Here is a 13,747-nt window from a genome sequence, read left to right on the forward strand (position 1 = left end):
GGCGTCTCTCATAATCATATGGTGGTTTTGGGACGTTAAACCCCACGTATCAATCAATCAATCAATCAATCAATTAACTTAGTCGCGCTTCAATCGTCGGCAGGCGTTGATGCCTGTGGCAATAGCTTTTCGACATTTTTTTTTTTTGCCATGTTTCGCGACCCGTGTAACTTGACCATGGCGAAATGTGTGCTCCTGCATGCGCTCATTCTCTCCTTGTCTGCAACTCTGCTCCGTCGCACGGCGCTGACGCAAAAAAACATCGCCGCTCCGGCATGATGTATAGATAGAGATTTGAGTGACATTGCGTCCTTTTAGCACTTGCAAGTGCGCACAGCTCGCGTATCTAATCTCCGCTCGGGCTCGTTTCCCGCGGCTATATCGCTTTTGAGCTGCCGCTTGCATAACGTGGAAGTTCGCGCGGGACCTTCGTACCTCTGCCTGCCGAGAGGCGGCGCAATTTCCTTTACAGCGAAAGCTGTTTTAGATCATGGTAATAAGGGCTGCAGCGCGAGCACGAAGGTGCTAGAAGAAACAGACGAAAGGCGAGGCACGGAAGGCAAAGAGGACAACACGAGCGCTGTTATAGATCACTTTTTTGTCCGCTGCCGCCACCGTTGTCCGTAACCACATTGCGCGAAATTAGAAAAAAAAAAAGACCTTGCACCAATGGCACAGTGGGGCTCTAGCCCAGGTCAGCTGGGTGCCAGCTCAGTATTCTACCACTGAGCTACACCGGTGCTTGTGACTTGTTGTCGAACTTGGGCAGACTTGATGTCGGGAAAGCAATCGTGTAAATACAACTTATATAGAGCGTTTTAAAACAGCGAAATAACAGCGAAATAACAACCAGGCCCCGCCGCGGTGGTCTAGTGGCTAAGGTACTCGGCTGCTGACCCGCAGGTCGCGGGTTCAATTCCCGGCTGCGGCGGCTGCATTTCCGATGGAGGCGGAAATGTTGTAGGCCCGTGTACTCAGATTTGGGTGCACGTTAAAGAACCCCAGGTGGTCGAAATTTCCGGAGCCCTCCACTACGGCGTCTCTCATAATCATATAGTGGTTTTGGGACGTTAAACCGCACATATCAATCGAAATAACAACCAGTCATCGCACAATGCGATTAGCGTGACGAGTGGGCCGTCCAAATGCTCCAACCCACTACAAAAGCTTGTTTTTGTTTGCCTATTAACTGTGGCGCATACCCACTTCAGCCATGACTCCTCATCGTCGTCAGCCACTGCATGGACGATCGGCCCAACATTCCTTGTTAGTGTTTAGCGGATACCACGCTTCTCAGGAGAATGGCGAAAAATAGCATAGCGAATGCCGGCCTACTAGCCAAAAGCCTATTATTAATGCCCTAGTGGGTACCAAGCAAGTGTGCTTCTAGTAGTTACCCGATGAGTGCTTTGAAAAGGCTCTGAAAAACTGCTCTTCTAGCTTTCGTTGTTACTGTGCTGCGCCTACCGCGCAGTCGGGGCGTTTTTTTTTTCTATTTTTCATTCCTGTCGCAATCTATGTTTTGCGCTTGTCTCGAGCTCCGACTTCCCTTCCTTTTGGAACGCAACCTTCTGCAACGGCTACGTGCTAGCTTGCACGGAAGGTTGATGATAATACAGCCTCTCCATGCTTCACGTGCAGGAAGAAGCTCCACGCTCGTTGACTCACATTTCGGCTTCTGCGCATGCGCCGAGCCCGTAGTCGCGCCTGCGTTGTTGACTCACCGCGTCAATAATCTGCGCGAGCGCGCGAAATGTCGTGGCCGATAAGGGAGGAAAGACGGGACTGCGCTGCCGCTTGACAGTCGCGAGAAAGTTCCGGGCGTAACGCCCTACACCGATCGAAAAAACGTTGCTGGCGCGTGGTTAGCGTTAAAGGAACGCTAAGCATAAAGCCGTTCTTTCTCGTAGTACTAAATTACAATTTCACAATATCGAAATCACTTGTTTAGCGCGTGACAAGACCTGTTCGCGAGAAAATAGAAAAATAAACACACAAATATTGGAAAAAATTTGGCAGATCCCACGTACCTGGGAATCGATGTTATGCGAAGCATGCCGAGGGAAAGTGATCGTATTGCAATTTTTGCCTTGGGCCACACGTCATGAAATGACGCTAAATATATGTACTAATGTTACACGCACAGACATATGTTGAAGAGTTGCAGATGTTTATATAACCAGCTCTTTGCACTTGCACAACGAGGCCAACTGGAACGTGCGTTTTAGCGACACCAGAAGGTGATATGAAGCGCTGCTGCTCGTGAGGATGCTGGCCCTGGACTCTGCTACATAAATCAACTTTAGCGCATGACAACTAACCACAATTGACGTTAACCCGACGTGACGGCTGTATCAAACGAGTACATATGAAATGTTTATAAAATTGAGTAGGCAGCACTCCAACCACAATCGACGTTTCACAAATATTAGCGTCTATTTGACGAACAGTTCCAAAACCTGGCGTAGCTCTGTAGTGAAATGCTCCATTGCCAAACAAAATGTTTGGGTTCGATTCCAGCTTGGACCCTGACAGTTACTCTTTACATTCGTCGGGTCGACGCTAACGATGTCGGGTATTTCTCGAGGCTCGTGCGTTAAAACTGTCCAGGTGAAGTTCTCGTCGTTCCTGGGTAGATACAAAGTGTCAGTCACCTGTGGCACATACCCGCATACTATCGGCACATACCCGCCCGAGGGCATGTGCCGCTGTCTGGCTGGAAGTGTTCGACGACGTAGGCGACGGGATTGCAACCTAGTTCATGTCTTGACCAGCGCGTCATATTCGTCGAACCGTCTTACCTTCCTATGATAATTTTGGTTACCGCGAAGTTATGGCGGTGACCACGAGAACACCCAAACGTAAGCGGCTAGATAGATAGATAGATAGATAGATAGATAGATAGATAGATAGATAGATAGATAGACAGATAGATAGATAGATAGATAGATAGATAGATAGATAGATAGATAGATAGATAGATAGATAGATAGATAGATAGATAGATAGATAGATAGATAGATAGATACGGTCATAGTATCTATCACGGCATTTTCCCCTCATTAGAAAATGCAGCCGCCGCAGCTGGGATTTGATCCCGCGACCTTCGGTTTAGCAGTCGAGCGCCATGACCTATAAACGACCAAGGCGGGGCGGCCAAGAGACCTGCTGGAGACCTTGCGAGACTTCGGGGTGTTTCGTGCGAAAATCCACGTGACCTTCTGCGTGGTAGCGACGACGCCACATAATGACGGCATCACGTGACGTCACAAGGACTTCGCAGAGCGATGTAGTTTAGGACGTCACGCGATGACGTCGCTAGACAATTTTGCGTTGTGATGTCATCAGTTAAAAAAAAACACAATTTCGGGGGTTTAACGTCCCGAAAGCACGGCATGACTAGTATCGTCGAAAATTCGATTCATGGTGAACCACAGTGCAAGACCGGGACCTGGGCGAACGGGACAAGGACACACAGAGCGCTTTGTGTCTCTTTCTTCTGGTCGTCCTCGTTTCATTGTTGTGCTGTGGTTCGCCACACTATACGATATTGAGAGGTGCCGTTGTAGGTGGGCTAGGAAACTTTCGACCACCAGCGGGTTATTTGGCGGACACCTACATTCAAGCACGCGGGCCTCAAGCTTTTTGCCTCTATTGAAATGTGGCCACCGGGATTAAATACCAAGACCTTCAATTCAGCAGCAAAGCACTATGACCTAGCCATCAGTTGACGTCATCGATCGGCCAAAAGGTGGGGCCAATTCCGGATACAATACAACACATCAAGCGGTGCTGAAGGCTTCATTCCAGCAGGAAGGAACAATGCCATCGAAAGAGAACGTCAAGGTAACTCAATCGGCGCTTGCTCTGCGGCTTGTGATGTCTTGCGAGAAGTCTGGTCCCTAACTGTTTACCTTAACGCGTCGCGAAGTATACACAGCCAGAGTTGTTCGATAAGGCCAATGCACCTGCGTTCCGAAACCCGGACATGCCATTGGTTAATGTCGAGGGAATCGGCGACTGTCGCGCCATTTCAGAGTGGTGACACAATACGCAAAACAATGATTTTAATAGTCAGTGTGCTGATCAACAGTTGGCGCGACAGTCTGCCCACTTCCGTCATCTGGGCCAATGGCGGGTCTGCATTTCTATACATGGAGCCCATGAGGAGTTTCGCAACTCGTTTATGATTGAATAACTCTGTACGCAGCTGGCTTTCCCTATTCAAGTGTCACAGAGAGCGTAACGTTTGTTTGTTTGTTTGTTTGTTTTCTTTCGAGCAGGAGGAGTTCATCACCGAGTTCTACCCGGCGGTATGGCGACGGCCGAGGCGCTGTTTCAGCCCGACCCCTGATCACCCCTTGTTATTCTGTCGTCCGTATGGCCAGCAGCGACCCCACGTTCCCGCGCCTCGACCCTACGTTCCCGCGCCTCGGCCTTACGTTCCCCCGCTGCCACCCTGCCTTGCCTCATCGCTCTGCTATCCCGCGCCGCAACTCTGCCTTCCCCCGCCGCGACCCAGGCACACGATAAACCGGGGAAACCAGCCTGCTGCCACGCAGACCAGGATGCAAAGACCTTGGCGACCGCCAGGAAGAGGAACGTTTTAGCGACTGTAAACAAAGCGAGGGAATAGAGGGGGTAGCTACAAGCAGCGGCACAGTCCCGTCAGCAAATAAAAAGCCCATATTTGTGCGTTCTTAATGCAGGCCTATGGCTTCGGCTGTGGCATGTATGTCACATCCGATGAAGCTTGCAGTCTTGTTCGAATTGCTGAGTCAGACACGTTTAGGTGCTCGTCTTTAGAGCACGTGCTTATGCACCTAGTGCATGGAGACTGTCGTGTGCGTCCTACCCCGCACTGGACAGTGTAAGAAGTGACTCGTTGTGCTGTGCGGCATAGAGTTTTTCAATATACACCAGAGGGAACTCTGGCGCTAGTGTCTATGGGAGCTGCAATGCACGGCGCCTCAACGAGCATGGGAATGATGGGTAGTGCACACATTTGTCTAAACTTCGTACTTCTGGCCTGCCTTTGGCTCCGTGTGTGTTCGTGTGGCTTGAAGCTGTTTTCTCACGAAGCAAAAATCAGCAAATGTTCAGCGATTGCGCTTCACCACCCTATTTTTTTCGAATCGCCTTTCCAAATCGGGTGGCGAAGTTCAAAAGGGTTGAATCTTTCTTTCAAAACAAACTCGAAACACAGCAATAAACGAAGCCGCAAGTACGATTCGCCGCCGGCAAGTACAAAAACTCGGCAAATGTGTGTACTACCCATCATTCCCATGGTCGCTGAACGATCGCAGCGCCAGAGTGCCCTCTAGTCAATTTTGAGAAACTTAGTGCTTTGCGGTATTCTATGGATGAATGGATGGATGTATATGGATGTACCCTTTAGATAGGGTGGTGGCTTGCTTAATGAACCTTAATGAACCAAAAACTTAATGAACCAAAAACTAGGTTTATTATTTTCCCTTAAATAGTGAGGTTGAAGATTCGTACTTGGCAGTAAAGGGTTTAATTTTCACTCGTGCCTTGATTTAGCCACCAATCAGATAACCTCCTTCTAGTTAATTCTACCCGCTTAAAGTCTGATTTTTCCTCACTGTCCCTAAACCCCAGTGCTTTGAAAAACTCTGCGCCATCATCCTGAACTATAGGGTGAAGCCCTTTACAGAACATTATCAAGTGTTCCGCAGTTTCTTCTTTCTCTCCACACGCACTGCATACCGTGTCTACCCTTTCGTATTTGGCCCGATATGTCTTGGTTCGCAATACTCCCGTCCTGGCCTCAAACAGTAGAGAACTACCCCGAGTATTATCATAGATCCTTTCCTTGGCAATTTCCTCCTTAAAAGTTTGATAGATCTCTAGTGCGGACTTCTTAATCATGCCGATTCTTCACATATCGGTCTTGGCTTCCTTCACCTTCTTCTTAACCGATAATTCTTTTTGGTTTCGCCCCCTGCTGTTTTCCAAGTATTTACAAGTCAATTTTCTGGTTCGTTTCCGCCATTTTGTATCGACATTCTTCATGTACAAGTAGCTGAATACCTTCCTAGCCCAACGCTCCTCCCCCATTTCTCTCAATCGCTTCTCAAATTTTATCTTGCTGCTAGCTTCCCTGCCCTCAAATGATGTCCATCCGATATCACCTTGTACTCCCTGATTCGGTGTATTTCCGTGAGCTCCTAAGGCAAGCCTACCTATTCCACGTTGCTTAATTTCCAATCTTGCTTGAACTGCTGATCTCATGCACAAGATCGCGTTGCCGAACGTCAGACAAGGAACCATGACCCCTTTTCATATTCCTCTCACAACATCATACCTATTGTAATTCCACAGTGCCCTGTTTTTCATTACCGCTGCATTCCTGTTACCTTTAGTCGACACGTATATTTCGTGTTCCCTTAGGTACTCGGCCCCTTTGCTTTGCCCCATTGCCTTAGGTACTCGGCCCCCCACACTGGGCAGTACGGCGCCACCTGGTGGTCTACCTCATTGTGCTGTGTGGTACCACAGTCACCTCTCGTCATGTCCTCCCTTTTCCCCATTTTTTCCCCTTTTCCGTTTACTCACGTTAGGAGTAGCGGGCTAGCTACCGGCTTTCCAGGCCGACCTCTCCTCTTCCTTCTCGTTACACGTCTTCGTCTTCTTCTATTTAAGGCATTGATTTGAAAACCTCATCAAGCGTAAAAGTACGCCGTCGGCGTTGACACGAGTGATGACAAAATAAAAATCATAACCACGAGATCATCACCATATGGTGACGTCATGACTTCGCACACGTTGGCGTCACGTGACATTGAGGTCGCTTGGCCAAATGTGGCCGATCACGCAGGCTGTGCAAAACCAGATCACACTGTCGCGAGGCTTAAGAAGTAATGCATGCAGGGTCGATCACCGAGTAGGTGGCTCTGGAAAAGTGCGTCCGTCGCGGCTGGCTCTCGAGCGGAGGAGCGCGCGTTCTTGTCTACGAATGCCACTCACACCGTACTATACCACAACTTGGATGTGTTCTGCACAGTTGCGGTTATTACTGCCCTTTGCAATGAAAGCGGAAGCCGCTTATAAATGGGGCGCCGCTTATATCTCGTACTGTCTGACTTGTTCCATTTGTAAGAAATGCCACAGTGGTTCACTGAAGCATCGTTGTGAGTGTCATGCACATCAATTCACTACTTTCGACTTATAAAAAAACGCGGTAGTGACGTTGCAAATTTCACGGATGTACGAGATTTCTTTTTTTCACTGTGCACAAGAACCCATCGTCGACTGATCCAGCAGGTACGTGAAGCCTCACGAGCCGATGGCCCTGAATTGAAGGCTCCATCATACGAGAAAAAAGCTCTTATCTGATCACAGATAAATTAAAGTTTTCTCTCTGTCTCAGTCAGGCACACTTAGAATGCCCCAGACAGGCCTATTCCGCTCGCGGGAATTTCTCAGTCGTGACGATAGTTATAGCGCAAGAACAAAACGGCGACACCGAGACCAGAAGTACACGAAAGACACGACACAGAGACACTTTTTGTCTCTGTGTCGTCGTTTTGTTCTCTTGATATAACTATCCTCATGCCATACCAACTAGCGCAAGCTGCCACACTTCTCAGTCGTATCTCAACGGAGATTGATTCAAGTTCTCCAATGAAACGCATTGTTCCTTGGCGCACATACTTCGACAATGCCCCGCGTTACCGAAGGCCGCGTATCCAGCGAAGCCGATTGGGAAGAGCCCCTCCTTAGCTCATCGCTCCGTATAGGCAGCCCAAGGTGATCCACAGGGCCCCAAAAAGGGTAGGACATCACGATGTCAATGCCCAACTTGGACGCGCCCGGCGGTTTTCGCGGGTCCCCAATAAGGGTTCCTGGCAAATAATCCTCGGGGACTCGTCTAAGAGACGAGATAAGATTGTGTGGGCACCAGCGCATCACGAGGTTCCAGGTAACGAGATGGCGCACTTCACGGCTCGAGGATTGAACAATACAGCCCCTAGAAGTGAGGAGGTTCCCTGATACCATCAACCACTTGTATATTATCAAGATATCACGTTTCAATGCTGGGTGCTAAGGAGAATGTACCCACCCCCACACGGAATGCTTTCCCTTGACCAAGACCGCATTTTAAGAGCACTGCAAACCAACAACCTTCTCCACCCACCAAGAAATTACGACCTTACGCTCACTCCCAACGCCCACACACAGGCCGTCTCCACTTTGCCAGTTTTGTGGAGCACAGGGTACACTTTACTCTATGGTAGGGGGTGTCCACGGTCACGTCTTAACGTTTCCAGCCAATACCACACTCCTGATCTTTGGGAGCTAGCCTTAGCCAACCCCACCCTCGAAGACCAGCGCCAGCTGGTATATAGCAAAGGCTCTTGACATGGCGAAAGAGTATGATGACCTGAAAGGTCGAGATGACCCCGGAGACGATTCCTAAATAATGCTCAAATAGAGATGTTTATTCTCTCACTCTCGAGTTGAAATTACTTAGTGAACAACAGCCGGGCTAGAGAAATATCAGTTCTGATTTATCCCCTACCACGCTATGCCACGCGGTCGGCCACCCGTTCTTCCTTGTCTCGCATGGCTATCGTGCGTGATGGACGGATTTCACTTTGTCTTGCATGTTAACAAATGTGCAAGCGGAGATGACGGCCTGTAGCCGAGAAGCACGAAATCCTGTAACGCTCAATGGTTAGGGTTGACCACGAAGTGGTGCTGACATTACACTCGTCCTTAGACAAGAAAGAAGTTACCAGGTGATATTGCCTGTAGGATAGGTAGGAAAGGCAAAAAAAAAAAACACTTTACCGTCCCGCTTTGAACTAGACATGCTATCACATAAAATAATATCTGGGGGTTTTATGCCCCTAAACCATGATTTGACTATGAGAGACGCCATTGTGGAGGGCTCGCGAAGTTTCGATCATCTGGTGTTCTTTAACGTACACAAACATCGCACAGAACACGGGCCTTAACTAGGAATGGTTTAGAGGCCTCTTAAAACACGAACACTTTATCCTAATTCAATGTGAATCCAAAATTCGAGTTGTGTACAATTTCTTGTTCTTCTTCTTCCGACCTGTGCAAAATTAGGCAACATGGGCGAAACAACTTGTCGAACCGAACGGCCGCTACGCGGGCGCGCCATACCCGTTGCGCCCTCTGGTTTCACCGCCTTGTTTCTTAAGGCCGTCGGCTCAAGCTTTTCGCTCGAGAAACCTGATGAGGATTGAGTGCGTCCCCGGAGCCCGCTTTGAAGTCCGGCGCACCCCGGAGTGGACAGCAAAGTTGCATTAGCACTTGCTCCCTGCTCCATCCCTTTCCGCTTCAACACTCCTCCCCCGCCCTTGACCAGTCGGCCTTCGGAAAACGCTCTGTGACACCGGCACGTTTGCCATACGAAAGCGGGGAGAAGAGTCAGGACAGCTCGTGGGCGTTAGTCAATTACCCTTCGGATGAAAACTGTAAGCCGCGTTGTTGAAAACGGCCGCCAGCCATTATCCGAGAGAAAGCGACGAAACGCACCTATATAGAAATTTATGAAGCTGGTTTGACGTGCTAGTTTTTGTTACTTGGCTTGTGGACTCGCTGGTCTCGAGGCCGATTTTATATGTCTCGTGGAGCGCTAAAATTTACCGTTTGCGGCATCAACAGGAGTGATAAGATTTATCATTACGCGATGACATCAAAACGACGCCACCATGACATTACGTATCCCCCCGAATTTCTTACGTCATCATTACGTCGCATGGCGTGACGTCATCGAGGGGTGTCGTCGCTTGGTAAATGCTGGGACGATCACAGAAGTAGCACAAAACCACGGTATAGGTGCAGAAACTTTTCAGTGGGTGTCGGGGACGATCAGAACATCGACTGAGGCGGAAAATAAGATGTTTTTCGCTCTCGAGTCGTCTGTCTTTTGAGAATGCATAAAATAACCCAGTGAGGTTTCGTCTCCAAGAAGCCCTTCGAAAGCCGAGAGAAATCTGTTGCATGAAAAAATGCTAGGACTTCAATTGAGCTTTCACTTGTACTTCGTTTAAAACAGCTTCAACACTGCTCCTGTACTGATTGTCGGTCGCCGCCAGATGGGGCTATGAAGACTTTTGACCGTTTCTTCGAGCAGCCGTGAAATTCAATACCACCACGTTTTGAATCGGATTAGTATCACTGGAAACGTGGTAAATTACGGACTGGTGGCTGCTATTCTACCATCGAACTTGATCACCCACAATCATGGTGCTATACATCGGATGGCAGTCAAGAGGACCGTAAGCTGCGCAGGAAGTCGTCTAACGTACTTCTTGTAGCTACTTTGTGTTTCAGGGCACAAGCTGTATATGCTTCTGGGCATCAAACGCGAAAGTGGTCGTTGGCGTCAACGCTTGTGATAAAAAAAAAAATGTCTGGGCGGCCCAGCACGCCCGTGAGGTGGTGTGGAAGCAGGCCCTTGACGTCCCCTTATTGGAGGCCCAGGCCCTGCCACCTAGACCTGCTGGTTTCCTGTAATAAAGTTTATTCCTTTTTTCTCCTCGTCGCATGAAGCCATCATGACGCCAAGAATGCGATAACTCGTGACTTCACCATGACACCACTCGGACGTCACGTGATGGCATCGTCATATAACAAGTTGCTCGGTCCAGGGTGAGCTGGGAAGCAGCTCTAACGTTTCTCTTGAAAGTAAACATGAATGTTCGTTTATACTGCGCTACTCTTAGGTACTGTTTACAACGGGAAGAGAGAGAAATTGCATTCGCACGCTCAACTCTAGGCGTTAATATCTGCACGGTGAACTAGCAGTAATCATTTCGTACTTTATATATCTGCCGAATGAGTACTAGCAGGATAGTGCTTAGAAGCACCAAGTACCGAAGCAAATCGGTCCGTTTGAGGTCGTTGGTGGGCGTCGAAAGGCACAGAACGCAGACTTGCAGATTCTACACCTTCGGCTGAACCGGAGGCCCCTTAAAGGTTATGATCAGGCTATTTCACTTCTAGAGAAAAAAGAAAAGCGAATTCTGGTACAACTGACGGTAGTCACGTCTCTTGCGGGCTACTACTTCAGAACCGGAATCCACTGTATTTCCAACAGATTTGTTGGGGGTCCCCCAGACCAAAAGCTGTGCAAACATCTTGACGGGACCTGGGGACCTACAGAGAGCAGCACATGCAGGGGATTTTACACAGTTGTAAACACTGTAAAAAACAGCATAGTACAAAGAAAATCTGAAAGTCACATACAAGGAACTTCGGAGCACTGGTACAACATCATGCACACGTGAAAAAATGATATTAATCAACCAATGCATGACGTATTCGATAATGAGCAGCAGTATATGCGTATGCATATTTGTCACATGCAAAGTATCAAGAAAAATTAAGTAATTCATCTACCCCCCCCCCCCCCCCCGCGGCACCTTTTCCCTCTTTACACGGCAACAATGAGCAGTCTATTTTGGGAGGTACTGAGTGTCATTTCTACATGTTTTTGGGTCCAAGGTAAGTGCGCCATTTAGCGTCGGCATTGCAAAACATGACGGCGTGCTTTGCTTTAGTAGACGCAGTGCCATAGTTATCAATAATTGTAGTTCTTTCTTTAGTGAACCTTTATTACAGCTATGCTACACTTATATTTCAGACATGGCGGTGTGCTGGACGCGTGTTGATATTGTGATTTTTTTTAGCAGAGTGCGCTTATAGGGCATCTCTCGAAATCGGCACGTTGACTCCTTTTATTGCACATTTCCTTTTCGGCTTATGTTATTTCTGCTTAAAATTTTAAAAAGCATTTCCATGTCCCAGCTCCCCCATCGGTCGATTTTAAAGGTCGGATGGGTGAAAACTCCCTACTGTGGCGCTTTATTCAAGGTCGTGCGTTCGATTGCTGAGCGTTTACTATATATACGAAATGTATGGGAAGGTGGCTGCTCCGAATGACGAATATTTCAGTTCGTGTGAACAAACCCCGGTGAAGCAGTAGTACCTGCAGACACTGTTCTGTCTGAAAGCAAAGTCCGAAAGACGATGTAAGAGCATTGCGCAAGAGGCTATAGTGCTTACGCGCATTGCACAAGAACATTTCAAGAGCATTGCGCAAGAACCTTGTTACGCTTATTTATTTATTTAGTTATTTATTTATTTTTATTTATTTATTTATTTATTTATTTATTTATTTATTTATTTATTAAACCCTCAGGGCTTTACAGCATTGCAGAGGGGAGCGGGCACTGACGAACAATGTTAAAGAAAAGAATACGCAGACAAGACACTAGAACATTATTAAACACTGGAAAGCAACTATTATCAACTGCAACTATGTTATACAGCTAGATTATACAAGAAAACTAACAACAAAATCAAACGTTTACATTTCCAACACGAAGTATGTTATTTCTCTATGTGCGTACATAGAGAAATATTTGAATGAAAACCTAAATTTCATGCTTTCTCGCAATGACTGCAATCACTTTTCTTAACCTTTTCATTCGTATAGAAGAACAAAGAAGTTTCGTTGAAGTTCTCTTATAAGCTTCCTGAAGAATAACTAGAAATTTACACTAACAAATTGAAGAAGCGAATGAATATACGGGTTTTACATCTTGGAAAGCACGATACAATCATCGGAGATGCCGTCGTGGAGGGCACCGGCAATGCCGACCACCTGCGGTTTTTCAAGGTGCATGCTCCTAAACTTAAGTGCATGGACCTCGGAGATTTTCGCCTCAAACTAAATGCTGCCCGGATTCGACCATGCAACAACAGGTGTGTAGGCGAGCTCCATAAACACACGGTCACCACGGAGGTTCGAATGAAGAAGCTATACGGGCATCCTTCTGGTATACTGCACGAATTTAGCCGTCGGTTCGACGCGGACATAAAAGGCAAAAGAGACAACTTAAGCTTTTTTACAGGCGCAGCACGCTGCTCAGTGCTGGCCGTAGACTTTAGAAGCGGCTTTACGCCGTGCTTGTCCCCTTTAGAACTAATCGCTGTCGCGCCACCGTTTCGGGAAAAAAAAATGGAAAGCGACAGCAGGAAGTACAGCATGTGTCAACAGGATGGAAAGAGACGCCATCGTGTGACGACTCTAGCGCTTCGAGCGTCGCGATTCGAGCCTGGTGGGTGATGCTGTCGCAAGTGCTTCAGCAGTTGTTTGTCCGGAGCAAGCGCCGGGCTCTTTGAACTCTGATTGCCTTGACCTCCTCCCCCAGCTTTCAGAAAGCCACACTGTGTCGAAATGGACGCTGCGTTGCTTTCTTAGTTGTTTTCTTTTTTTGCCTTTAGGTGCGAAACTTTGTTCGGGAGTGTCTGTAAGCATGCTGACGTGAAGCCTCGCCGTCTCCTTAGATTTACCTTATTCTCGCCATATCTCGGCGGTATTTTGGTTTGCCGAAATATGATTTAAACCTAACTATTATAACACGTGGACGGGTTACTTTACAGCACCATCTGAGTTACCTCCCACGTTGTGCAAGTTACCGACTCTTTTGTGCAATAGGCACTAAAATGATGAACCGGGCCTGAATAATATAGACCTTTTCAAAAACGTCTCCCTGGGCACCGCCATAGTCCTCTTTGGGCTGCGCGAATTGGCGTGACCACTTAAACTACACCGAACAGGCTGCGCCCTTAGCCTTTCTACTCCCGCGCACAGCCCATAGTGGCGGTGTTTTTTTCCCTCCTGTGAAAAGATGTATAGGGCAACGGTAAGGTACGAAACTAGGGCGTCGCAAGTAAT

At 47.9% G+C, this 13,747-nt stretch overlaps 1 protein-coding gene across 1 annotated transcript in view; it reads left to right on the forward strand.

Annotated features, from left to right (window-relative positions):
• LOC119181797 (uncharacterized) overlaps positions 1-4,704 on the forward strand; it is a 214,431-nt gene extending 209,727 nt beyond the window's left edge. The window contains exon 12 of the mRNA XM_075875477.1: positions 4,284-4,704. Coding sequence (XP_075731592.1) covers positions 4,284-4,610 — 327 coding nt within the window. The 3' untranslated portion in view covers positions 4,611-4,704. The remainder of the gene's footprint in view (positions 1-4,283) is intronic.
• The last annotated feature ends 9,043 nt before the right edge of the window (positions 4,705-13,747 follow it).

Source organism: Rhipicephalus microplus, chromosome 10 (genome assembly GCF_043290135.1).
Source record: "Rhipicephalus microplus isolate Deutch F79 chromosome 10, USDA_Rmic, whole genome shotgun sequence".
NCBI classification, from domain to species: domain Eukaryota; kingdom Metazoa; phylum Arthropoda; class Arachnida; order Ixodida; family Ixodidae; genus Rhipicephalus; species Rhipicephalus microplus.